The 25693-nt window shown below is 36.0% G+C and overlaps 1 protein-coding gene across 13 annotated transcripts in view; it reads right to left on the reverse strand.

The window, feature by feature from the left end:
* Positions 1-243: 243 nt before the first annotated feature.
* The window catches only part of col25a1.2 (collagen, type XXV, alpha 1, gene 2), a 246576-nt gene continuing 221126 nt past the window's right edge, over positions 244-25693 (reverse strand). For 5 of the 13 annotated variants that reach the window (XM_031896008.1, XM_031896009.1, XM_031896001.1 and 2 more), the window contains 8 exons: positions 24737-24772; positions 22879-22932; positions 21792-21845; positions 20459-20485; positions 16929-16982; positions 13777-13863; positions 9088-9126; positions 244-7176 (listed from right to left, as the gene is read on the reverse strand). In XM_031896008.1, coding sequence (XP_031751868.1) covers positions 7141-7176; positions 9088-9126; positions 13777-13863; positions 16929-16982; positions 20459-20485; positions 21792-21845; positions 22879-22932; positions 24737-24772 — 387 coding nt within the window. In that variant the 3' untranslated portion in view covers positions 244-7140. 13 annotated transcript variants of the gene reach the window in all.

Below are 25693 nucleotides of genomic sequence, written 5' to 3' on the forward strand. Positions count from 1 at the left end.
ACTGTGTATACACCTTACACAAACCAATACCCTCCCATCATTTACCCATTTCATTTAGCAGGGTTCCATGCAGGTATCCACAATCCCTACTGATTTCTCTGAATTTCTAGTTATTACTGTGAATAGCACATTTCATTTAGGGGGATTCCAGTGATAGATACATTGATATTTTTTTATATGGAAGAGCCTATAAGAGCTCCATGGTGGCCACTAAGGCACTCATACAAGAAATACTCTTCAAACTTAACAATAAGCTTAATATTTTAATTACACACGCTTTACATTATGAAAATATGTCATACATAGTGTAAAAATAAATCTGAAGGTCAACTTCTCACCATGAAATTATATACCCAAACAAAAGTACAAAACTCAAAAGACATGAAACAAAATCTGGTGGGCAATCAGAAATCTGGTGAGCAGAAATTCATAGGCTTTTTGTCTTACTTAGACCAAGAGAAAACAAGATACAATGGCCCAACATAAGAAGAAAAAAGCCATCAGTACAATAATATTAATTTTTACAATTGTTGGCAACAAATAAAAATGTCAGTGATGAGACACTGAATGAGCATTTAAAGTCAAAAGGTATCCTATGGTGCATGGAATTGCTTGGGCCATAAAATACCTTCTCACTTAGGGACATATTTCTAAAGGTGTACAAATACATAATTGAAGTATGCCAAACACTGCTTAACTTAAATCACAGTGCACCCTATGTGTGCCCATGTATTGGTAAAATAGTGCATTCATTTTATATGTGAGTATCATTTTGGTATAAAAAGAGGTCTTAGCTTAAAATAATAAAAACACAGCAGATTTTTACACCACTTTTTATTCTAGAATGTTATCGCTGCCAAAATTGAATTCAATGTAATAATTGTGTAAATTATGGGCATAATCTGTTATAAATAAAATACAAATGCATATAAATGCAGTAGTTAGTTGTTTGTACTGGGGATTTTAAAACTTCAGTACATTGGATTCATTCATATGCACGGATTATGGTTTAGTAGAAATGCACATATAGTTTAAGCACTTTTTAGACCTTTTTTAAAGTTAAATATCTCCCACACCTTTATAAATATGCTCCTTTAACTGCTTTAATTGATGATCTTTATTGCATGTGACTGACAACACTGACTAAAGGGTGGTTATGTTACATTATGGGCAAAGGTTGCCATGTCCAGTACCCCCAAGCAACCACTTAGCAGTTGGCTCTGATCAGTCTAGTGAAATAAGAATATTGAAAGCAAACATATGATTGGCTGCTATGGATTTCTGGATCGGGGCAAACTTTTCCTGGTTACTACATACACCCACTCTGTCTTACCAATAGCAGCATAATGCTACAAGAACTCCTTATTCTTTGTTGGAGTTTTTTCCGCATTCTGCATAAAAAAAATCTAAATCAAACAATCAATGTACACAATGTTTAAAAAAAAAAGTAAAAAAAAGAAGAAACAAAAATATATATATATCTTAACAAAAGGGAAAATGAATATACATACATCTTTTGATAAAAATACATTGAAAATACATTGCATTTGCTTACATTTTTTCCCCCAAACACAGTTCGATGGAAAATCTTAAACAGTTAACAGTCAGTGATATGTGCAGTATCCTGTATGTGTCTGGCATATAATATATTTGTAATATAAAACAAATCCAGCTCCATAATATTCTAAATGGGACACTCGTGTGTGCAAACATGTAGCATGGGCTGCCAGGTAGGAGTTCATTGCTGTCTAGAACAGTTTCCTCTCTGGAAGGGATCAGTGTCTGGGCCATCATCCATATTGTGTTTTTTTTTCAAGAAAGCAACTACCTTGAATGAATGAGGATGGGAACAAATATGGCATTTAGGAGCAAATATATTTAATAGTAAGTACAGCTTTCCCTATATGTTTTCTGCCCTTCTATATTATTCAGTTATGCGTAAAGGGATCGAAACAGGGTCGGACTGGGCCGCCTGGACACCGGGAAAAATCCCAACCCTTGTTGGCGCTCCCCCTGCTCGACCACTCCTGCCCTGATGCATTAAATTTACGCTCTCGGGGTAGGAAGTCGGGTAGGGGGCCCTGCGAGGGGGGTTAGGGGGGCCTGGGAACCTGCAGGGCCCCTGGGGCGGGAGCCCTGGTGGGCCCTTCACCCCCCAGTCCGACCTTGGATGGAAACGACCAATAACAGCCAATTATTATTTTGGGAAAGGCTTTTAACTTTTAAAAAAATATATATTGGCCATCTATGATTGTCTTAAAGCAAAATTATCACTATTCCTTTTTTAGTTAATTAAATGTATTACAGGGATATTTATATATAAAACATATGAATTACCTGTGCTATTTATGGAGCCTTAACCTCACATATACTGTGCCTATTAAAATAATCCAGACATCATTTGCAACAGGAATATCATTGTAAATGTATGATATAATATCCCCATTTTTAAGAAATTAAGGGTGTATGTGTTGTGGGCAGCATGCAGGGTAAAGGGCTAAGGTGTGCTGGGGCCACCCAACAGTGCTGCACTCTTTACCTTGCAGAGCACAAATTCCCCACCAATACCAAGGGCCCAAGTGCCCCAAGGATGTGCTCTAAAGGTTGCCAGGGCTCCAGTACTTACACCTCTGGGATTAGTATTTAAGAACTAACAACATTTTTAGCATGTTAGTGTACTTTTATCTAGTGTCTTACTGTGTGAAAGTCAATACCAAAATCTTAATATGAGTAAATTTGCCAAATGGCAAAAAAGTATAATTTTTCATGCAGACATAGGTGAGTGAAGTGAATCACCTGAAATATCCTAGATACATTTAATGCTATGTTTTCAAATTAAATAAAAAAGTAATGGCATGTATTATATACAGGAGAATTTTTGAAAACTATAACCAAATACACCCAATAACATTATAAAAATGTATTTGTTGATGTTACAGTCTCAGTCTCTATATAGCCTTTCTGCAAACACAATGCTCCTGGACCAAGCACTGACATATTGCACAACATTACTTTAGAAGGGTATAACTTTGACTAATGCTCTGCAACAGCTGTGGCTTTTCTTTGGCATATTTAATTTTGATTACAATATTGTAATACCCAGCAATAGTTTTTCAGTAAAGACAGTAGAATAAAATCCTCTGCTTACAAATAGTAAAATATGTTGCAACATCTACAATTGCATGTGGGGTTTAATTAAGGTGAATTTTTAGGGACTTAATACCCCCTAGTATAGAACATGCAGATGTGCCACAAGCATTCTTATGAAGCTGAGTCCTAAGGAGGCGGGGGACAGTATGGGGTGCATTATATCAAAGATGAGAAAGTATTTTTTCTCCAGGTGCATTTTGCAAAGTAGTGAAGCAACTGTGGGTCACTGAAAGAGATAAAATAAACAGCTAAACACAAGAATGTGAATGTTACTCACATTCAGCGATATGTTTCATACATCCCACTATTAGACTCTTACGTCCATCCTTCTGTTATTGACTGTTATCCATACACAGAAAAAGAACTAGATACCCTAATGATCAAGCCTAAATGCTACAGATGCCAAAAATATTGCTTTAGATATCATTAATATAAGCAACCAGGGACAAAAAGAATAAAATGACATACTTTCAAAGCAAAAAAATTGGATGTAATAGATATTACAAACACAGGCTGTGTAGTGTATAGACAGTCACTTTTGCTAGGGACTAACCAATGTCTCTATTAATGGAAGCTGCTAGTCTCTAGACTGCTCTTGGCATTAAGCTACTAAAGTAAGAGCACGGTGACAGGTTGCAGCGGAAATACCCTATGATGAAACAGTATTGCTCCCATAAAGTAATGCCATTAAGACTATGGCACAAAGGAGTAGCTTATACAGTATGTTTTCTCTGTCTGCCAGTAGATAAATTTGTGTCTAACCCCTGACAGATCATACATAGGGACAATGCTGAAGTCAGATAGCCAAGGAATGAGAGTTCTAGTCTACCAATGCTTCCAGAATGATCCACTAACATACTCATGGCATGGCTAATTCCTGATATTTCTAATTAACTGTTAGAATCAAAGAAATGCTTGTAATGGACTGTGGAATGGTCTACTTGTGTAGTGCCAAAAAGCTGTTTAGCTCTTTTACTAGTAACCAGTAAAATACAATCAGCTCAGAGGTACTTACTATGGGATTGCTGGTACCTACATTGGACAGATGCTGTTTATTTAACTTAATATTTATTGTTTTTAGTGTTATGTATTGAACTTGCACCTTTTTAATAAGGCGACTACACTTCCAATACAATTTTGGTATTAGATTCTGGTTGGATATTTATTCTTTCTGTATCCTACACTGTCTGGCCACCTCTGGTTTCCTCACAAAATATGTTTATATATTCCAACTGTCCAACTGCTAAGTGGGAAGAAATGAAAGATAAACCCAGCCTATAAACAGGGCATATTTCCATTTCAAGAAATATGATTCAGTGGAAATGTTATATTTTTAAAACATGTCTGGCTGCCCATCAGCAGTAATAGGAACATTGTCAGCATCTGTTAGTTTTAGTTATATCATGGCTATTCTTTCCTAGCAATACTGATAATTTTTTTTATCATAGGAATATGTAAGTTTCACTTTAAAACAGTGGAAAAAGAAAGCCATGCATCATATGCCACCTTACAGCCAGTGGTGTATAAATATCTTTCCCTCATCAAGCTTTGAATTCAATTAGATGCATTTTAATATAAATACATTCTAATTTTGTTTCTGTGTATATTCATTTTATGTATATTTACTGTCTTTTTTACCTCCATGATGTGTATTTTGCAATATGAGCAGAACATTATGTAATGGCATGGAGGCAACTGGAGAGTAGAAACATTGGACAGGTTATATGAGTCAGTTCTGAATGCCTACATCTATATGTAATATTTATTTATAATCTGTGCAAGATAGATTCAATTTGAAAGATTTTATAGATTAGAAAAATGCATATGCATATGTTGGGTCAGACTCAGCAGCTTCAAAATGTAATTTTGTACTAATATCCAGAACAGTATGCCATTCAAGCCAACAGATTCTATGTCCAGAACAATTTCTCAACATAGACACTTTAGGGATATTGTCTATTATGTTTCTTTATGTCCATTTTGAAGCATAGTTCACTGCTTGGTACAAACTTTTCTATAAATGAATCCACCAGTGATTCACACTAACTCAACACACTTGTAAGCATTAGGGCACTCCATCTGCTAAAGTTTGTTTCTCTTTCTACAGATTTAAAAAGAAAAATCATTTGCTATGTTCTATTACCTTCACTACTAATGGCTAAATATGGCTAAAACTGTGAAAAAATTAACATGACCACGTCAAAGCCCTGATAAATATAGTATGGTCAGCGTAAACTGATGTTGAGTTTCATGCTTAAACTGATATTCATTAAGAAATGAAACAATGAAACATTCAGTCACCATGTCAATTAACTGCATATCCTTATTAAAGGATAAGTAACTCTTATTAAGTAAGGGAATACATTTGAAAAGATCAACAGTAACTTCAATGCTACTTGTCACACACCATAAAAAGTACATATCAGCTTATTGTTTTTTCAATAGCATACACACATTAAATGACTATGCCATTGTTAAAAAAGGCAGACCTGTTGTTTTCATTCAAAGAAATGAGGAATGCTAGTAACATTAACTAATACCATTTTCAAAGCCATAAATGCATCACATTGAAAGACATACAGCACCAAAAAAAAAATGAAATGTAGAAAAGTTTGCTTGGAATTAATGTGTAAGGGCATAAAACATTCAAACTGCTAAATATGTCCAGCTTTTAGGCAGAGCAAGTTGTTTGCATAGTCCAAATGGCATCAATATAGTGGCAAGTTTTAAACCAGATTATATGGCTTCTAGACCAGTTCAGTGGAAGGTCTTGAAAAATATTTGATGGTCTGGGTGCAAATTTTGCATTGAATTGATTTTTTTGTAGTGAAGGGGAAATGACAGTCAGTTATCAGACACTGATCAACAAACCCACTGGAATATACAACATAATTAACACATGCAGAATGCTGTGATTTTATATTATCACAATCACAAAACTTTCTCTACGGTTGATAGGTAAGGAAGTCATATCCAACAGCAAAGCCTACCTACGTGGATATTCACCTACACTGGCAACTCTTTAAAATGCTCATTAAAGCATTTGGCACGTGTGTAACAAGAGGAATTATAATTACAAATGCATTTGAAATTACCAAGCATTTTGCACTTTAAGTTAACAGAGTAAGCATTCTTTCGTAAGAAATAATAATAAAAAAAAGTTTTAAGTTTTTACAGCAAATAATACTTAAAACAACAATTGAATATATTACATCTTCTACAATTCTGATAGCAGCTGCAGTTTATTCCTAAACGCCTGTTACAACGGTGCCTAGACAACTAAAGGAGTTGCTTGCTTAATTGTTATAGGTGCTGCACTAATAAGTCTCGACCATTCCGATTGGATCACGATATGTCACTAAAATATAACAAATGGCAAAAAAAGCTAGCGTCTGTCAATAAATTACAGTACTTATGAGCAAAGCAGATTACCTTTCGGCATCTATCATGTTTACTGTGGTTATAGGTTCCCTTAATGCACAACACCTTAATAGTCAACAATTGGGAAGCAATCAACATAAGGTCAGCTAAGACCCTTCTGCACAGGATCATACAACTTGTGTGCACTTTTTGCTGTAGAAATGAAACCATAGAGAGTGACTATTCCTATTCTTGTCATACAAGTTCCAGATGAGACTTCCATATGCCATAGCCATTTCTCCCTAAAAGGTGTGAAGAACAATCGGTCACCGGATACATTTGAGATTCTCTTTTCAGTGGAACATCTCTGCGGATTGACTTGAAACCAGGCCACAGGGTTTTCATCAATCACCTTCACATGTTGGTGGATCACTATGGTGTATCCTGTCTTCAATATATGTCCTCTTCTACTTTCTGGAGTCCTTGGTAGCATACAACCACCATTGGCAAAGACAATCAAGGTCAATTAACCTTAGTATTATAAAGGCTTATTCAGTAGATTAAAGACCTGCAATTTTGCCCATATAGCTCCAAAAAATTATTAGTTGTTTCTCTGCCTCTTCACTCTCCTCATCTCTTTTTGGCAACAAGCCATGGGGTCACTCCCTTAGAACGAACAAAATGAAGATGTTGAGATGGTTGGCTGTCACAGCGGTCATTCTTTTGGCACATGAGGTTCAATCACACAGCAAATATTAGGACACAGATGTCATGCATATCTGTAGTCTTTTCATACAGGTACAATGGCACAAATCAGTGGTGCTGTTTGGCATCATCATGGAATTAAGTAGGCTTCAATGAGATTATATTAGGGTTTGTCCATATTTGGTCACTATTAACAATATTTGGTCACTATTTCCATGAATATTGGTTTGTGATGTTCTTTTAAATGGCAGAATAGAAAAGATTTGTGAGCTATACATATTATGCAAAAAAGTCATATACCAGACATATGTTTGTATATTTTCCATGATTTTGCAGGTTTAAACAGGTGTATTTATGACTGCCAAACAGCATGTGCAAGTGAAAAAAAGTTGTACTGAACACGTAGAAGGTACATGTAAACATTTTTTGGTGAAACCATTCTCTTTCTTTTCAACTATAAATACATAGTTTGAATTAATATTTACAACTTCATGCTTGCATGGTTAGAGTCATCACTGCAAAACAGAAAGGAAAAAAAACACACCAGTGAGTAGAGTGCTAGTATATGCCAAGTGGAAATATTTCTGTGAGTTTAGTGTGTGTGCCTTTGTCTCTGTCTGCATGTATATTTATGTATCATCTAGAACAGTGATCCCCAACCAGTGGCTCGGGGGCCACATGTTGTTCACCAACCCCTTTGATGTTGCTCCCAGTGGCCTCAAAGTAGGTGCTTATTTTTGAATTCCTGGCTTGGAGACATATTTTGGAAGCACAGAGACACAGCTCCGAGCAGAGCAGCCCACATGGGGCTACCAAATAGCCAATCACAGTCCCTATTTGGCATCCCCAAAGAATTTTTTTCATGCTTGTGTGCCTAACAAGTAAAAAAGGTTGGGGATCCCTGATCTTGAATTTCAAATCCACAAACAATTTGGAGTACAAAATATTCATCACACCCTGCTGAATAATCTGGTAAATCTAATGACTTCAACATGCGGCACAAACTGTATGCTGGGGATTTCATGGGGCAACATGGGGGGGAGCTTATTTATTATTGCTCAAGCCTCTGGGCTTTTGTAATCAGGTAATTTATTATAGATAAGGCGAGTAAGTTCAGGACCCTACTGGCACTTTCCTACTGTGAATTAAAAACCGGAGGCTCAAACATTAATAAGGCCCAAATAGTTACACTCCCAGAGGGATTGAATCACCTCTGGTGTGCGCCCTTAAAATTGTGTTAGCATTTGATTCTTCTGACATGTATATTGCCATAATAGACTTTATGCGTGATACATCAGAGCAGACTGCATGGACACAATGGTGCTTAGTGTAACTATACAGAAATGCAAGTATCATGTTTGGACGCAAGTCCATTTAACAAATGGCTTCAATGACCTGCATCCTACCAAACGCATTGGAGACACAAACCAAGCCAAATGGGAGAATCTGAAGAGAGAGGTAATATGTCAGAACTGCCAGTGAGAAGCCTTTTAAATTGAATTTATCACCAGAAAAAATAGGCTTACAATTCTTTCCTCCTACTGCAGTAGGCCCAGTGCTATCAATTACTTAATTCTTTTTTTTATCAAATGATAATAGTAAAAGACTTCAGATTGGTAGCAAATCCTGACATAGAAGCCCAAAACATAACCAGAATTAAAAGGTAGTCATACAAAATGTGTCTGCAGTGGCAAATGTGTGATTACAGATATAATTCACACAGACTGAAGACATAACAGTAGCATGATCCTCTCTATGTTAATCATTAGAAGCACAGCATCTCCCACATTTCACTTTGTTCCCAACTGATTCATTTCGTTTTATAGTTTAACATGCTTGTGTTTTTTCAGATGTTAATGCATTAGTTCTTACCTTTTGCCAACAACCAGGCATTGGAAGCCCATCTGGTCCCTGTTCCATGCATGAAAAATATTACAGAGATCAACAATTTAGCAAAATTTAATGGAGATATTAAACTTTGTATTCAGTATAAATATAAAACAGCATTACACAAAAGCATAATGGAATTATACAGCAAATAATACATAGGCCCAGGTACACTAAACACTGTGTTGATCACTGTAGTCTGGTGCTTATAACTGAGAGTTATTATGGATCACTTATATTGTGCAAGGCAGGGAGCAAAGTGCTGAAAAAATGGGTGCAATCCGTCATGTTTTTAGCACTTTGCACTCTGTCCAGCCCCACAGATAATGGGGCTGAATATGAGTGCTAAACTGCATCCAATAGCAACCAATCAGCAATAAGATATGAGCAGTCTACTACTAGTTAAAAAATCAAAGCAAAGATCTGGTTACTAATGTTGCTTGCTAATAAATGAGTCACATTAACTCCTAATTCGCTGAACATTTTGGGGTTATTATATGGGCCTATAATATTTGCCCATGATTCCTTAGTGAATCAGTCAATATTTGCTCATTTTTAAGGAACATTAAAAGTGACAATTTAAAAATGTGGAAATATTGACCTTTAGTGAATCAAACCCATTTTTCCTGAAACACAGGGTTTAATTCAATGGTCTGTGAAAATGCAAAGGAAATAGTTTTTTCAGCCAAGAGACTTAAACTTAATGCCTTAATATCATGTATTTAACTCTTGCTCACAAATGTAGCAGTGACATCTGGACACATTTGTTTCCCCTGACTTTGGCAACTTAAACAACGGGTCAGACAAAATAAAGAAAATAGTCATGTGCTTAACCGAAAAAAGCATTTTTAGACATTTTCACACCAATCTAAATCAAGCCCAGCACTAAACACGCTTTAATTAAGCACAAGTATCTCTACTGTGAAGAACAAATACAATGTAGTGTTCAAAAGCTTAATAGTAAAGTGGAAAAAATGATGTGACAGTGACACAGAGGGAGACCCACTCCAGCTGCAGACTGAAAATAAAACACCCTGCTATGTTATTGCAGTAAAAAGACCCGGGACCTATCATCGAGGGTGAGAAATTCCTGCAGTGGAATCAGTTTTCCCTTATGTGCCAACACATACAATTTTTTTCATTCTTCTATAATGCTTGATATTCACACTGCAGAAGCACAGAAATCATTTCCCTATACCTTTAAGAAGAAGTGACTCTTCATTTCTTTATAATAGCAGATGGACTTTCCTATCTGATCTACTTCCTATAGTTTATTTTTGCTGTTGGGTTTGTGTCCTTGTAAACACATTAATATAGAGATATAATGGTAACTGCTGGAAATATTCCCAGGGCTGTATTGACCACAGCTGATTTCGCTAGGGTGTCATAAGCACAAACAATTCTGCTTATTTTAAAGGGGACCACATTGTCAATACTTAGTCCCACTTTAGCCTCAGCACAGTCCCAGACATCAGATAATCTACATAGAAGTCCCATTGTGGGCTAATATTCAGGCAAGAAAGAGCAAGGTACTTAAACAGTGTTAGTGCAATCTCCCTGCAAAGACTTAATAATTGACCCAAATATATTCTGAGGTCAATGACTTCACCAACACAGCAGCAATCTTCCCACATCATTCATTAAATGATAACGAGCACAGTAACCCTGTCACTAGAGGGCCAGAAAAAAGGGCTGCAAGTACAGTCTACTGTAGGTAACCACACAGGTAAGAGCTGGCATCATGGGGTGGCAGAGATACTGCATTCTCCCTAGAGCCACCTGATTGGCCCTTTTCTGGGGTAACTTGCAATACCCTAATTTTGCAAGTAAATGAAATCACCCACTTTCAATTCATTCCTATGGGATTTTTAGAAGAGTATTTATTAAATATTAAACTCTAACTTTAACCAATTGATAAATATGCTTCTAAAAATCCCATAGGAATGAATAGAAACTGTAGCTGCACTGGCACAGTTTAGCACCCATGTTATTAGTAGTTTTAGAATAGAAGTCTCTAGGTTGTGCTTCATTGTTTTTGCAATGAAGCACTCAGACTTTGGCCTTAAACCCTCAGTACAGGTCAATGGACTAATAAATGATTTCTTACATCTTTATGTACTTTAGGCAGGGTAACATTCCTTAATTATCCTTAATTGTCATGTCACACTTGCAACATATTGCTGTAGTCTAGCAGCAATATCGCCAAGGTCATTTTAAGGCCATTAACATTACTTATTTATACCCAGCTTTTGTGTATTTGTATAAAATCAGTTCTATAACTGGCCTGTATTGTATAAACTGTATTTATAGTGCTTTTTCTACACCTTGCTACCTAACATAATGAGAAAACCCACTATGGGGTGACTGCCATTTTTTTTTTACAAAGGAAAGTCCATCTGTTAAAAAAACTGAAGATACACTTGTTCCTATAGATACAGTTTATTTACAGTGTGGGAAGAATTTCATTAACCAACACCAAATATTGAGTATGTGATTTTTTTCTCAATTATTTATCATTTACATGTACATTTATGGCCAGTTTGGTATATTCCTTTGGAATTAAGTTACTGTAATTCTTCCTCAGCACCGCAATGCCTTTACAAGATAAAAAGCACAAAAAAAAAACAATTGCTGAGTGCTTCCTTCTTAACAACAGTAATTCACATCAGTCTGTAGCATTTCCTTTCCCTGCGTGCATATGCAGGATATCATGCACACCAACATCCCCAAATTGATAGAAAATGATTGTTCTGAGTTCAGTAAGGTACATGGTTGATTTCATGAAATAGTGACTAGCAATGATCAGCCATTTTAATCTGGAAGTTATGCCTTGCATTGCAACTGTGCTGTACGTATCTAGCAAAAGTGGGAGTATAATGTACTGCTAAGATGCATGAGAACTTCTGATTTTCCATTGTTTTTATCAAGCCAACATTATGAGGCAGATTTATGAAAAATGGAAATTGCATCTTCTTTCTGCATGAGTATTTTCTAAAAGCTTGAATAGTCAGGATTTATTAAAGAAAAAAAAGGTGAAAATACGTTAGAAAAAAACTCAGCTGGTGAGTTGGAAGTGTATAGAGGTGTATAGAAGTCTAGGCTTCTTAAAAAAATATATTTTTATAAATGAAACTGCTCCTTACAGAAAAAACACAAGAAAAATACACAATTTGTACTCGTTTTGATATTTTTTCACTGTTGTGTTTTTTTTTTTAGTTTTGATAAATCTGCCCCTATGTTTGTTTAGACAGTACTGGGAAACCAGGACATGTATTCATTATGTTGCATACCATTTGCAGATAGGAAAAAGTATTATTTCCAAATATTGTTGGTTAGCAGTTTTGAAGGTTATTAAGTACTTTGTATTATGTCTATTTATCACTATATATTTCAGCCAGAAAACAGTGCTTTCCAGATAAAAATGGCAAATGTATAATAAAAACATAAAAATATAAAGAAAATAAACACATTTCCTAAGTTCAGTAAGCATGCTTCATTTTTCCCCAGCAATTTACTAAAAATCTGGCCTAATTTTTGACAGATGTATAACATAAATATATTGCTACAGTCCTTTTTTAATATAGAAGAGGTTCCTTAATTAAAGCGCTTAATAGTAATTTTTTTAACTTGATACTTTACCATTGGAAATTTTGAGGGAAACTGTGTTTGCCATATTGGTACAAGGAAAGGGATTTCTAGTATAATTTTAGTATTGGCAGTTTTTTTTAGATTCATGCTGATATAAGGATGGGTAGTTTTGGAGTAACCATAGGAAAGGTCAAGTAAGTTTCAGAGGGAGATTAAACTAAGCAATTGTAAAGGGATTGTGTAATAGGCTGCAGGCTATTATGTCACTACATTGATTACCTGCTAGTCTAATTTATAAGGTTCTCTAAACTGCAGGCAGTCACAAGCTACTGAGGAAAGCTCCTAACAGAGGTTATCCTGTTTAACTATAGGGTTATATGTGTCTGGGCAAACACGTCAACCTGTGCTTGCAAGTAAAACATTCTGAGGAAAAATATAGTGAAAGGACGGATGGCGTAAGCACTTGGATGGGTTAGAAATGGGACAGGAATAATATTAATATATGAAGGAAAAACTTGATTCGTGCAGGAGCATGCAGATCTTTTACAATGCAAATCTTTCCCATGTAGGTGTTGCATTGATGGATTAGATAAGGACTTTCATGCAGGGTTGATAGGAAAGAGAAATACTGTACCAATTGGCAAGGGGCATCCAGCCCATCCAGGCCAGGCTGACCTGGTTCCCCTTTTTCCCCCTTTAATCCACGGAAACCCTGTTTGTAAAGATTAACTTGGAATGTTATTGACAGTGACAATACTTACATACTGATTCGCCTGTAGAAAAACAAAACAAATGAAGAAAATACTGGAAAGGAGCAAACTTTAGGCATAAACACAAGCCTTTATAGCTGAAAATTACTTGTTTATTCAAAATTACTGTGATGGAATCCAACTGTGACACATTGTTATTATGAACAACAGAACTCCAGGTGTTATCATGATTAAAAGAAAAACCCTAACAATAAAGAGAACAGTTACATATTGGCTGCAGGTAAGTAAAACAAGGCTTCTGAGTGCTTAATGTTTGCTCATTTCCTTACACATTATCATTCAGAGCGAGATGGCCAAACTTCCAAGTGAGACATACCAATGGGCAAGGTGCATCTAATCCAGGGGCACCCTGTTCTCCTTTCTCCCCTTTAGGCCCTTTTTTGCCTTTCTTTCCCTTTTCCCCCTGTGGATAAAATGGTTTGGACAAAGCAAACGTGTTGTGTCAAAATCTTTAGCCAATGAAGGGGGTTGGGGAAACATTTACCACTTCGACCTACATGTCCAGGAAATATATTGCTTATTATCATCATATATACTACTTGAACATTAAAGAGGACCAGTCACCCAGATATAAAAATTAATGTAATAAAAAGCCCTTTTTTATATATTGCTTTCCCTTCCCCTGTGCCACTGGCATAGCAATGACTTCACAGACTTGCCCTCCCCACTGTCTATAATATCACATTGCTTTTGGATGGGGGTGTGCATCAGCTCCTCCTCCACAAGATTTCAGAATGGTAAAAAACTTGCCATGATAACAATATGGCACCTGCCTGCTTACTTTGATCATTCCATTAAACAGAATAAAGTAAACCAAGTTTGACTAATTTGTTTAGTGTAAATAAAGTTTTGCTCAATTAACATAATAGAGGAGGCTTTAGAATTATTTCATAGGGTGACAGGTTCCTTTAATAAATTGTTTCTACATGTATTTTTTAGACAGGTGTTTTTATATTTAAATATATTTTGTTACAGAATCTGGCAGAAGAAATGGCTGCTTCAAAGAGAGTTATATTATAAACTCAACAAACACATTAAGGGTAAAAGATAGGTAAATGTTGTTCACACCCATCATTAATTTTCAGTTAAGAATCTCTCTAAATGAAAGCAGAGGAAGCAATATAGTTACGTTAGAGTGTAAAAAAGGAAAGGGTAAACCATAATATTAGTATTACAATGGAAAGAAGGCAAGGGGAAATTTGGAATGTTACAGAAGATTTCCTGCACAAAGTACATTGACCTTGATTTATCAAGCAGAGAGAAAAATAACTTGCAAACATTTTGTTAACCACAGGGCAAAATATATAATAATATATAAGAGCTGCCATATTGTGTCTCTCAGCTAGCACATTCAATAAATAACAACAATTAATAATCATTATCATATATCTCAGCCTCCATTCTTAAATATAACAGAGAATGGTGGGTTCTCTGGCCGGTATTTTACTAGCCTAGCCAGCCGAGGATAGTATTTTCAATTGTAGCGGGAATGTACTTGCTGGTAAATTTGTTATAACTTGTAGCCCCCTCTGTGTATAGGGCCAAAATGTTCTGTTTTTAAGAATCAATTTCTGTTTCAAGTCAAAGGACATTGGTTATGCCAATAACAGACAGACAATGACCTACAGTATCTAGCCTGTGTATGTCACCAGTCTCACCTGCTAGGGGCCCATTATTTTCTAACAGTACGAGTAGATGACAGCATATGGCCATCATTAAATACCCATCACTAGAGAGATTTTGTTGAATTTTTCCCTTCTGTTTAAGAGATCAAGATCAGAGTATTTGGTATAGTAGGAGTATCCCAATCAGAATACATATATTTCTGCCATGGAAACAAGTGCAGTCATCTCCTGGATCATCTAGTTTGCCTACTGCAGGGTGGGGTCATTTTGGGAAAATAAAATAAATTACAGGAGGATAAGTTGCAGAAAAGAACGCAGGCTGAAGGAGGAGAAGGGAATGCACCTCTGGAAAAGAAAGAAGCATACACATATGATTTTTCAATGGTAGAATGACAAATATTTGGAAAAAATGGAAAAGAATTAAAAGGAAACCAACAGTAAAACAAAATGCATTTCTCAAACAAACAAAAAAAAAGGACACAAAGCTATTATTGTGTTCCTCTTGGAAACCCTTGTGTGAAGGTAATGCTATCTGAACATCATTTCCTTAGTCCCAGAAAACTGCACTGTGTTACTGGGGAGATGGACAGAAGACTGGTTAACCGAATAACCCAGGTTTCCTATGTTTCTATACATTTCTTAGCTTCTAGAAGTAATTTAGGGGCCTCTATTATGTGACCTTAATTACTGATGTTGAACTGCAAATCCCACAATTCCTCTAAGGCAACAGACTGTCAGAGGGATTAAGGGACAGAAAGGCCTTACAGTTGAAGAATAGGAGAGTTACAGCTATGTTATACATATTACATTGCTACTGTCTGGGGTCTTCTGACCTAAGTTTGCATATCACTACCCTAAACTTGAGAACACAGTGAGAGAATGTATTTTAGCAGGTATTTCATCTCTAGCTGCGTATTTATTCAAATTTAAGGTGTTTTAAAGAAGTTAAAGGTGATAATGAAAATGATTTATAGAACTATGTTATCTGATTAAAGAGGCACTACATACTAACATACCCTGCTGTGTTGGCTTATTATTAAGGAATATTCATCCTGGAACTGATATATTGTATCATCCACAAAGGCTATTAGAAGGTTTAAAGTTTTTCCTGCCATAGCTATGCTGTATTTTTGGATTATTATGAATGGTCAAGGCCCTTGAAAACATTCCCATGGCCCTTTTGGCTGCTTTATACAAGGCTAAAATTGCAATCCAAAATGCAAAGCAACAGGAAAATATTTTTATATAATTAAGCTTCAAATTAAATGCAATGGGGAATCAATGTCTGGTGCTCATTAAAATGGAATGGGGATCTGCCATTTATGCGACACAATTCATCCAAAAATTACAGGCATGAATGTTTTATCTAGGGGAACTACAGCACAAATCTGGACCAGTGAAACTGCAAGAACTTGTCCATATGTCTTTTAAAAAAAGAAATGAATGATACAAACACAAGTTTGATTGTTCCCCTGTTTCATTAGTTGTGTCTGGAAACATTTTCCTCTGTAACATATCTACTGTATTAAATAAACTCATATGGGCGGCTACATTCCTTAAAACTAAAAACAAATTCTTATTGTGTCTTGGGAGACGCCAGCTTGGGCAATTGCTATAATGTACTGTAGGTCACTCGGCGGCATTGATGATAAATATTTGTCTGATTAAGCACAATGTATTTTGGCTTGCACTTGTTTTGCTAAGGAGGTCTAAGTACAGTTCTAATAATAAATGCTATTGCTTGTCAGACAGGATTAGATTGGATTTATGGAACCTATCATAAAGTTAAAGTCAAGCAAACTCAGGGAGCAGCTTTCAAACTTAGCACTTAACACTTAGTCACCTTTTCTCCCCTTTCTCCAGGGTCACCTTTTTCTCCACGAGGACCCGGAAAACCCTAAAAAAATACACAAGAATACCTTGTCTGACTGACCAATATCTGAGCACTTAGTAGGATAAGGGTTAATAAGCTTAAGTCATAATAAGTTAAGTCATATTCACAATGGGCATATTTATCAAGAAGATGTGAATCCCTCAGCTGTGTATTGCAGCAATAAGCCTGAAGAATTATGTTTGAATTGAATTTACTGTTCACCCTTTGATATATATATGCCCCATGTTTTTTACACCTAAGGGCTCTGGCACACGGGGAGATTAGTCGCCCGCGTCAAAACTCCCTGTTCGCGGGCGACTAATCTCCCCGAGTTGCCTTCCCCTGCCATCCCACTGGCGAAAATGTAAGTCGCCGGTGGGATGGCACACGCGGCGGTGCGATTTCGCGCATATCGCCGAAGTTGCCTCGCAAGGCTTTTTCGGCGATTGTTCACCTTTGAGTTAACTTTTAGTATAATGTAGAGAGTAATAGTCCAAGACAATATGCAATTGGTCTTCATTTTTTATTATTTGTCTTTTTTAAATTATTTAACTTTTTGTTCAGTAGCTGCTAGGGTTCAAATTACCTTAGCAACCAGGGAATGGTTTAAACAAGATACTAGTATACAGATAAGAGAACACTTAGATAGAAAAATAAGTAATAAAAAGTAACAATAACAATTAAATTGTAGGTCACAGAGCAATAGTTTTTTCGGCTGCTGGGGTCAGTGACCCCCATTTAAAAACTGGAAAGAGTCAGAAGAAGAAGGCAAATAAGTAAAAAAAACGATAAAAAATAAATAATGAAGACCAAGTGAAAGGTTGTTTAGGTTGGACATTCTCTGAGTTAGCGTAACAGGGCAAATGCACTGTTGGAAAATTCAGAACAGACATACCTATCCCACAAATAATTTAATGTTTTTGTGCTTTTTTCTTTATATAGAATCCTTTTTTCATTGGTGATTGTTAAACTTTTTGTTATTAAAATCATCCTTCCTGTGTCTGACTCACTGCTCAGCCCCACTGTGTGTGATATTAGCCTGATACATAGAGCTGTCTTTGCCCTGTATGTGTCACGTTATATGGGCCGTGCTGGAGTGTGTATAGCTTGCATAGAGAAGATCTATGACTGGAACTGTAGCTATGCTGAATGCTATGAGTAGGTTAACATGGGGCATAGTTTGTTAGAACTTAGTTAACCTTTAACAGAGATTAATCTATTTCTGCAGAGAAGCATCTTGCATGATTTGCTACAGGGATAGGGATGTTTGGCAAGCCACTTATTTCCAGGTTATAACTGCCAGTGAAACACTAGCCTGTTTATCTACTGGAAGATTTGCAGATGGAAATTTATATATTATAATTCATATTTCGTTCTTGTGCAGTCTGGAATGGGCAATGTTCCATCTAGGAAATAACTGAACCCAGTGTCGGACAAATATGCCATTTCCATGCCACTGTAAATAAAGGAAGGGCAGGGGATTATTCCCTCTCATTACTTGCTCGATGGCACTAACACAGGAACGTGCAGTATAGAGCATCAGTGAAATATAACAGAGAAAATACATATAATATATTCATTTAACTGAAGTATATTAAGAGTTTGATAGTTAAAACCAGGATTCTGACCTATTTACTTCAGTGTGGTACTACTAGGGGTTTGCTGATGCGTATGAACCTTCAGGGAGTGTAACATCATTTTTACATTTTGTAGACAGTAGAATATTTATGTTTTACTAATAATGTCACTTTTTCCTCACATAGCATTAAAATGAAGGCACTAATTATTGTTATCATGGAAGAGACAACAATGCTTCTGTGTATGCCTACACATTTTGAGGATTTTGAGGTTTGATTACCTAGGGGCACATTTACTAACCCACGAACGGGCCGAATGCGTCCGATTGCGTTTTTTTCGTAATGATTGGTAATTTTGCGATTTTTTCGGCGTCTTTGCGATTTTTGCGTAAAAACGCGAGTTCTTCGGCGTCTTTACGATTTTTGCGTAAAAACGCAAGTTTTTCGTAGCCATTACGAAAGTTGCGCAAAGTCGCGATTTTTTCATAGCGTTAAAACTTGCGCGAAACGTCGTGCCTTTTAAGTTTTAATGCTACGAAAAAGGCGCGACTTTACGCGCAAGTGTTAACGCTACGAAAAAATCGCGACTTTGCGCAACTTTCGTAATGGCTACGAAAGACTCGCGTTTTTACGCAAAAATCGTAAAGACGACGAAAAACTCGCGTTTTTACGCAAAAATCGTAAAGACGCCGAAAAAATCGCAAGAAATGCGAAAAAGTCGCAAAATGTTCGTTTCCAATCGGAATTTTCCCACTTCGGATTCTAAATCGTGTCTTAGTAAATCAGCCCCTTAGTCTAGCAAACTTTTTACATAATGTGACCAGGGCACAGAAGCAGCCTTTCCTTCACATTTAAAAATATAGTTATTTGGAATGCTCACAAATAATGAAAAAACTGTGGTTAGTCCACTGCAGTTGTGTTAATAATCCCTATATATTTTTAATAAGCAATATTAAAAGGACTGTTCACTTAACTTTAAGTTGTTGTACAATGATGTACAGTGCTATTTGCAATGGTCTTCATTTTTTTTTACTGTTAGTTTTTTAATTATTTTACTTTTTGTCTCGCAGCTATCCAGTTTGGAATTTCAGCAGTTATCTGGTTGCTAGGGTCCAGTTTACCTTAGTAACCAGGGAGTGGTTTCAGAGAGTGACTGATATATGAATAGTAGAGGGGCTGAATAGAAGGAGAAGTAATAAGAAGTAACAATAAAACAATGACAATAAAATTGTAGCCTCGCAGAGCAATAGTTTTTTTGGCTGTCCGTGACCCCCCATTTGAAAGCTGGAAGAAGAAGGCAAATAATTAAAAAAACTATAAAAGATAAAAAATGAAGACCAATTAAAAAGTTGCTTAGAAATGGCCATTCTATAACATAATAGAATAATTGTAATAATTTTGTTAAATTAGCAGAGCTTCTCATAAATACATATTTAAATGTGTTTGCTTGCTTTGCTGTGTTGGTACCATTTGAATATATGTTTTATATGAGTCAGTTAGGCTATTAGTCTGCCTCTTACTTACACACACAGTTTTATTTTAGCATACAGACAGAAGCAGAGAACTGTATAACTGTAGAAGTGTAGAATATAAGTGTATAATATGTCAAAAGTGCTAAGAACTGAAAATAGAACTGAATTTTTAAGCTAAAATACTCTCTATATGTATATACTATAAATCTAAGTCTAATCATTGTACGTGTGCAGGTGCCACAACAGAAATGTATTAAAGGGGTGTGTATATTAAAGGAATGGGCACTAATCTCCTGAGCATCCTTTAGAGTAATATCAAGATCATGTAACTTAGCAAAACCATGAGAAATAAAACAAAGAAAGGAAAGCAAAACTTAATGGAAATGAATATGATTGAGGTATTTTGCATGCACATACACCGAGTTCCCCTCACTCAGATCGTATGACTTACGTCTAGACCAGGCTCTCCATCTTTGCCCTGTAAAAAGATCACATACATGTTTTTTGAGTTCAGGCAACTTAGTAATACAGCTTTTCTACTTGGGCCCCTAGTCCATACAATCAACTAGGATACTGTTTATATACATTAGCTGCACAGAGCCATCATATGGAACACTAACGGTTCTGAAAAGTTGAAGTGCTACAAAGTCACAATTTTAACATCTGACCATGCTGGATTTGAGAGATTAAATACCATGGGACTGCAATACATTTCAACTGTATGAACCAGCTGTACAGAGAGAAGGGGGAGTTTGCACACAGCAGTTTGGGGTCACTAGGAAACTTTCATTCCTATGTGCAAACTGACATTTTCTTTGCTGCAATAAAAAAGTAAATGAAATCACTTTTCACCTGAAAGTATTTGATTGTAAACAAATTTACATGTGCAACTTTTTTTACATGTGCAACTTTTTCCTCCAAGTACATTAAAGGAACAGTTCAGTGTAAAAATGAAACTGAGTAAAATAGATAGACTGCGCAAAAAAAAAAAAAGTTTTCAATATAGTTAGCCAAAAATGTAATCTATAAAAACTGGAGTGTATAGATGTCTTTTATAATAGCCAGAACACTACTTCCTCCTTTACAGCTCTCTAAGCTGTTAGCAGTCAGTAACCAATCAGTGACTTGAGGGGAGGCCATATGACATTATATGACATGGGACATTACTGTTCAGTTAGTTTGCTATTGAATCTGACCTGCGTATTCACAAACTAAACAGTTATATCCCATGTGGCCCCCCTAAAGTCACTGACTAACTAAGAGGTTAGAGAGCTGAAAGCAATAAATAGAGTTCTGGCTATTATGTTAGACATCCATACACTCCAGTCTTTATAGTCTATATTACAAATATTTTTTACTTTGCGTAGTCTATCTATTTTACCCAGTTTCATTTTTACAAAGAGCTGTTTCTTTAAAGCCAAAGGGTGTTTTCACTTGGCAAATTTTTTGTTGCAGCGATATTTTGCCACAGTTTCGCAAAAAAATTCACAGATGGTGAAATGTGGAATCCCTGTCTGGTGACAAAAATCGCTCATCACTATACTTAAAGGAGACAGAAAGGTAAAGTCACCTTTGTTAGGCATCAGTATATTCAAAACAATATTTAATATTATATAAAAAAATTGATTTTTATTCATACAATTTAATGGCCAGTCTCCGCATTTGCATATCTACATATTTCTATTTAGATGAATAAGAAATGAGTTAAACCTCACAATTTTTTTTTAATGAATATAAATATGAAAATACGTTGCAAAATATGTCTATATTGATGTAATACTTACAGGTAAACCATAAGGCCCTCTGGGTCCGGGATCACCAACAACTCCTTTTTCTCCCTGATAGACACATGTAATATTAATACCTCACTAAGATCTTAGCCTTTCGAGCTCTTTCAATAAAAGTCCTCATTGGAGCTATTGCTATTAAAGATAATATTTAGATACTGTAAATTAAGATATGGATCAAATACAGACGGATCCTGCCGAAACCCCAGATATTTATGTGATTAAACTCTCTTAGGGTGAAGATACACAGAGCTACTAGTAGCAGCTACTTTTTCATGGCTACTAAACTCCAGAAAATACCCTGCCATAGACAATACTGAAAACTGCCTCTGCTAAAACACACATAGAGACAATTATCAGTAAATGATTAGAATTTTTGTAGCCGTGACAAGTAGCTGCTACTAGTAGCTCTGTGTGTCTTTACCCTTTGAGCTTTCAGGCTGTTCAAATGGTGCAGGTTTGTTGGATTCTTCCGCAGTAAACCATATAAAACTTGTGGTGCATAGATAGGTACAATCTGTGCTAATGTTGATCCACCTAAAACTGAACTGTTTTAAGGAGATGATAATTGGTTTTAGAACTCTTGCACCTTACTACTCATACTCAAGTGTAGGTACAAGTACTATTTTTGGCAGTGACTATGCAGGAATGCAGTGACATAGGAAACGAGAAGAAGTGTTCTGATAAAATCAAGCTTTGCTGCCCATTGAACAATACATCAGAATGACCTATTTTCTTTTTTAATAGAACATTTTCACTGGCACATTTGTGGATTAAAATAGTCCATTTAAGGCCAAATAGAGCACATCCAATTATTCCAGAATGAAGCAACATGTTGGAAAACAGGCATTTTGGCCCCATGTACAATGACCCAGAAATATTATAGGAAGCATGTGACCCTTAAGATGTTGTAAACATCATTAATTATTCAGAAGCAAATAGCTGTTGTATGCATTAACCACAGGACTCCAGTTTGGATTGCTTGTAATTCTACAGCCACCCAACAGTACATGGTGTAGAAAAGATGCTGTAAAACAGGACATTATCTTACTATAAATATATATCTTCATCTTTACATACTCACTCTGTCTCCTTTTGGACCTGCTGGACCAGAAGCACCAATGGGACCATCATTCCCCTAGAAACAATGTAAAAAAAAGTTAATTTTAGCCACCTGCCCGGCTGTTTTTAGAAGAGGTATCTTCCTTGCCCTCTCTGTTCAGAAGAAAAGTCACATACTGTACATGAATAAAGAAATGTTGTTAGATTAGCATGCTGTTGGATTATTGAATAACATACGTTATGTTAAATGTCATGGAATAGAATGCACTGAACAAGACACACATAACAGATGGGAAGATGAATGGATGATCATACTGTCACAGGTAATGTTAATGCATTCTCTTATCATTTCACTAATCTGCAGGACACAGAGTTCTTGTATAGCTGGTATGAATTAGCAATGTACTGCCAAAGTAATGCTAAAGATTGATTGAAGATCATAACCTGGAGACCGCAGATGTTTGAGAGACTCATGCCGCCTTAAAGAAAATTCATGCTTCAAGTTAAAAAGAGTTGAAAAGTTCCTCAGAAAATATATAGAAGGAGAGCAGACATGAAGGCATTCAAAAAAGGTCCAATAATTCCCCAGGCAGATGGGGATCTATATCTATCAAAGCTACTAAATTCTTCTTTATATGTCATCTTATATCGCTTCAGAATGATTTTATTTGGTCATAGTAAGTGTTTAAGCCATGTTTAAGACTGAATGGAATAACATGCAGCTCACTCAATCTCTAACTTTTCAGCTCACTGATAAAGAAGAGAAGATGAAGGCTAAGGGTCTTTTAAATTTTGCTCTGCAATTTATGTTAGGAATATATATTAGAAGATATACTGTATATACTTGAGTATAAGCATAGTTTTTCAGCACCCAAAATGCGCTGAAAAAAGTCACCCTCGGCTTATACTCGAGTTGGGCCCCCCAGACTAGCACCCTCTGTCCTTTCTGTGCAAATTAGGCCACCCGCAACCAGACCCTCCTCCAGTGCCTATTGTTTTTGTTGACCCTCTTCTCCACTTACAGAGCTAGTTTATGTTTTTTCTTTGAAATATATATTTAAAAACACATACCCCACTGATGCCTCAGTTAATGTAATTTTTTTGGTATTTATTTTGACTATTGAAACTTAGCAGTAGCTGCTGCATTTCCCACCCTAGGCTTATACTCGAGTCAATAAGTTTTTCCAGTTTTCTTAGGTAAAATTAGGTACCTCGGCTTATATTCGGATCGGCTTATACTCGAGTATATACGGTATATCATTTGTACCCTATGAAATCTAAATATTTAACTGCAAAGTTTTGCTATAACTGGGAAGCTCCTTCATAGCATTTAATCCATTTATCCTTGTCTGCTCTTCTAACTAGTCTCTGAGTTTATGGATGAGCTGACATAGCAGATTAAAAGATCATAAATAAAGCACAGCACTGTCTACAGGTGTAACATAAACATGAATTTATTATTTTGAAAAGCCCCAGTTATTGGGTTGTTTACCCTCCCCGTTTCACTAAACAAAGGAATATTTAGTAAGCTTATAACTGGGCTGATATTTCTAAAAATATTTGAAATGCTCGGTCATTGGTTGAGGGAATAACAACAGTGTGCCACCAATATAGCTGTTCTTTAGTCTATATATAGTTATTGGTCAGGGGACCAATAAGGACCCCGTTTAGTCCATAGCCCCCATATTTAATCATAGACCAATGAGTGCTCTGCTTGTTTTATCCTTCTCTGTAGCTGAATTGCTCTGAAGGAGGAACTTGGAGTTCAAATTTGAACACCTATTTTTTGGAGTCATCTAGCTCTTTTATAGCCTATAATTCCTTAGCCTCCTTGTCTTGATAAATTTGCTGATCCGGAGACTTACAGACGTGGCACTCACCCTGGGTCCTGGCTTTCCGTCTAAGCCAGATGCTCCCTGTATGATTAGGTTGAGGTACAGATGATGGGTATAACATGGATGACAAGAATGTGAAACTTATGAATACAACAAATACATTGGACTTGGTAAGAACAAAAACAATACAGGAGGTTATAACAAAGACTCAGGTATGGCCCATGAGGTTCAACCACTGCTTGAGGTGACTTTTACATACTTTAAAGAGAAGAAACCAGTCAGGGTGTATAGTGTGTTATTTTGTCAGTTGACAGAAAAATATGTATGATCTTCATATGTATATTGCTAAACATAGGTTTAATTTGTAACTTTGTATTACAGAGTATATAGTCTACTAGGATATGCAGCCCATGAGAAAGATTAAACAGATAGATAGATGATAGATAGATAGATGATAGATTAGATAGATAGATAGATAGATAGATAGATTAATAGATGATAGATAGATAGATGATTGATAGAGGGAAATATACTTTCATCTGAGTATAAGAAAGATATGAGATATATATATACCGGTACATTTATTTAAAGGCAAAATCTTTGTGTTTGCCTTTATGCCTTTATGTATATTGAGCCTGTGTCTTTTAAAAACAACAGTAGCACCACTATGGTGGTTATTTGGCTAATTGTGTTCTAATGCAGTTTGCTTAGAGCACCATATTAAAGACATGTTTTTTAAATGTAAAGAATAATTAAAATCAGTACATGTATACTATGCTTTTCTTTTGGATTTGGTGCCCTCTGATGGAGTAAAGGGAAACACAAAAAAGTGAAAAATATGTGCATCAACTGTAGGAAAGCCATGGGCTGAATATCCCGAGTGCTTTATGCACTTATTATAAACATACAGTAAACCTATAGACATGCCATTAGAAATGAGAATACTGTTACAATATGTATGTAGTTAATTACAATTTATAATATATGTAAGTTATTCAGATG

This window comes from Xenopus tropicalis, chromosome 1, assembly GCF_000004195.4.
Source record: "Xenopus tropicalis strain Nigerian chromosome 1, UCB_Xtro_10.0, whole genome shotgun sequence".
In the NCBI taxonomy this organism is placed as follows: domain Eukaryota; kingdom Metazoa; phylum Chordata; class Amphibia; order Anura; family Pipidae; genus Xenopus; species Xenopus tropicalis.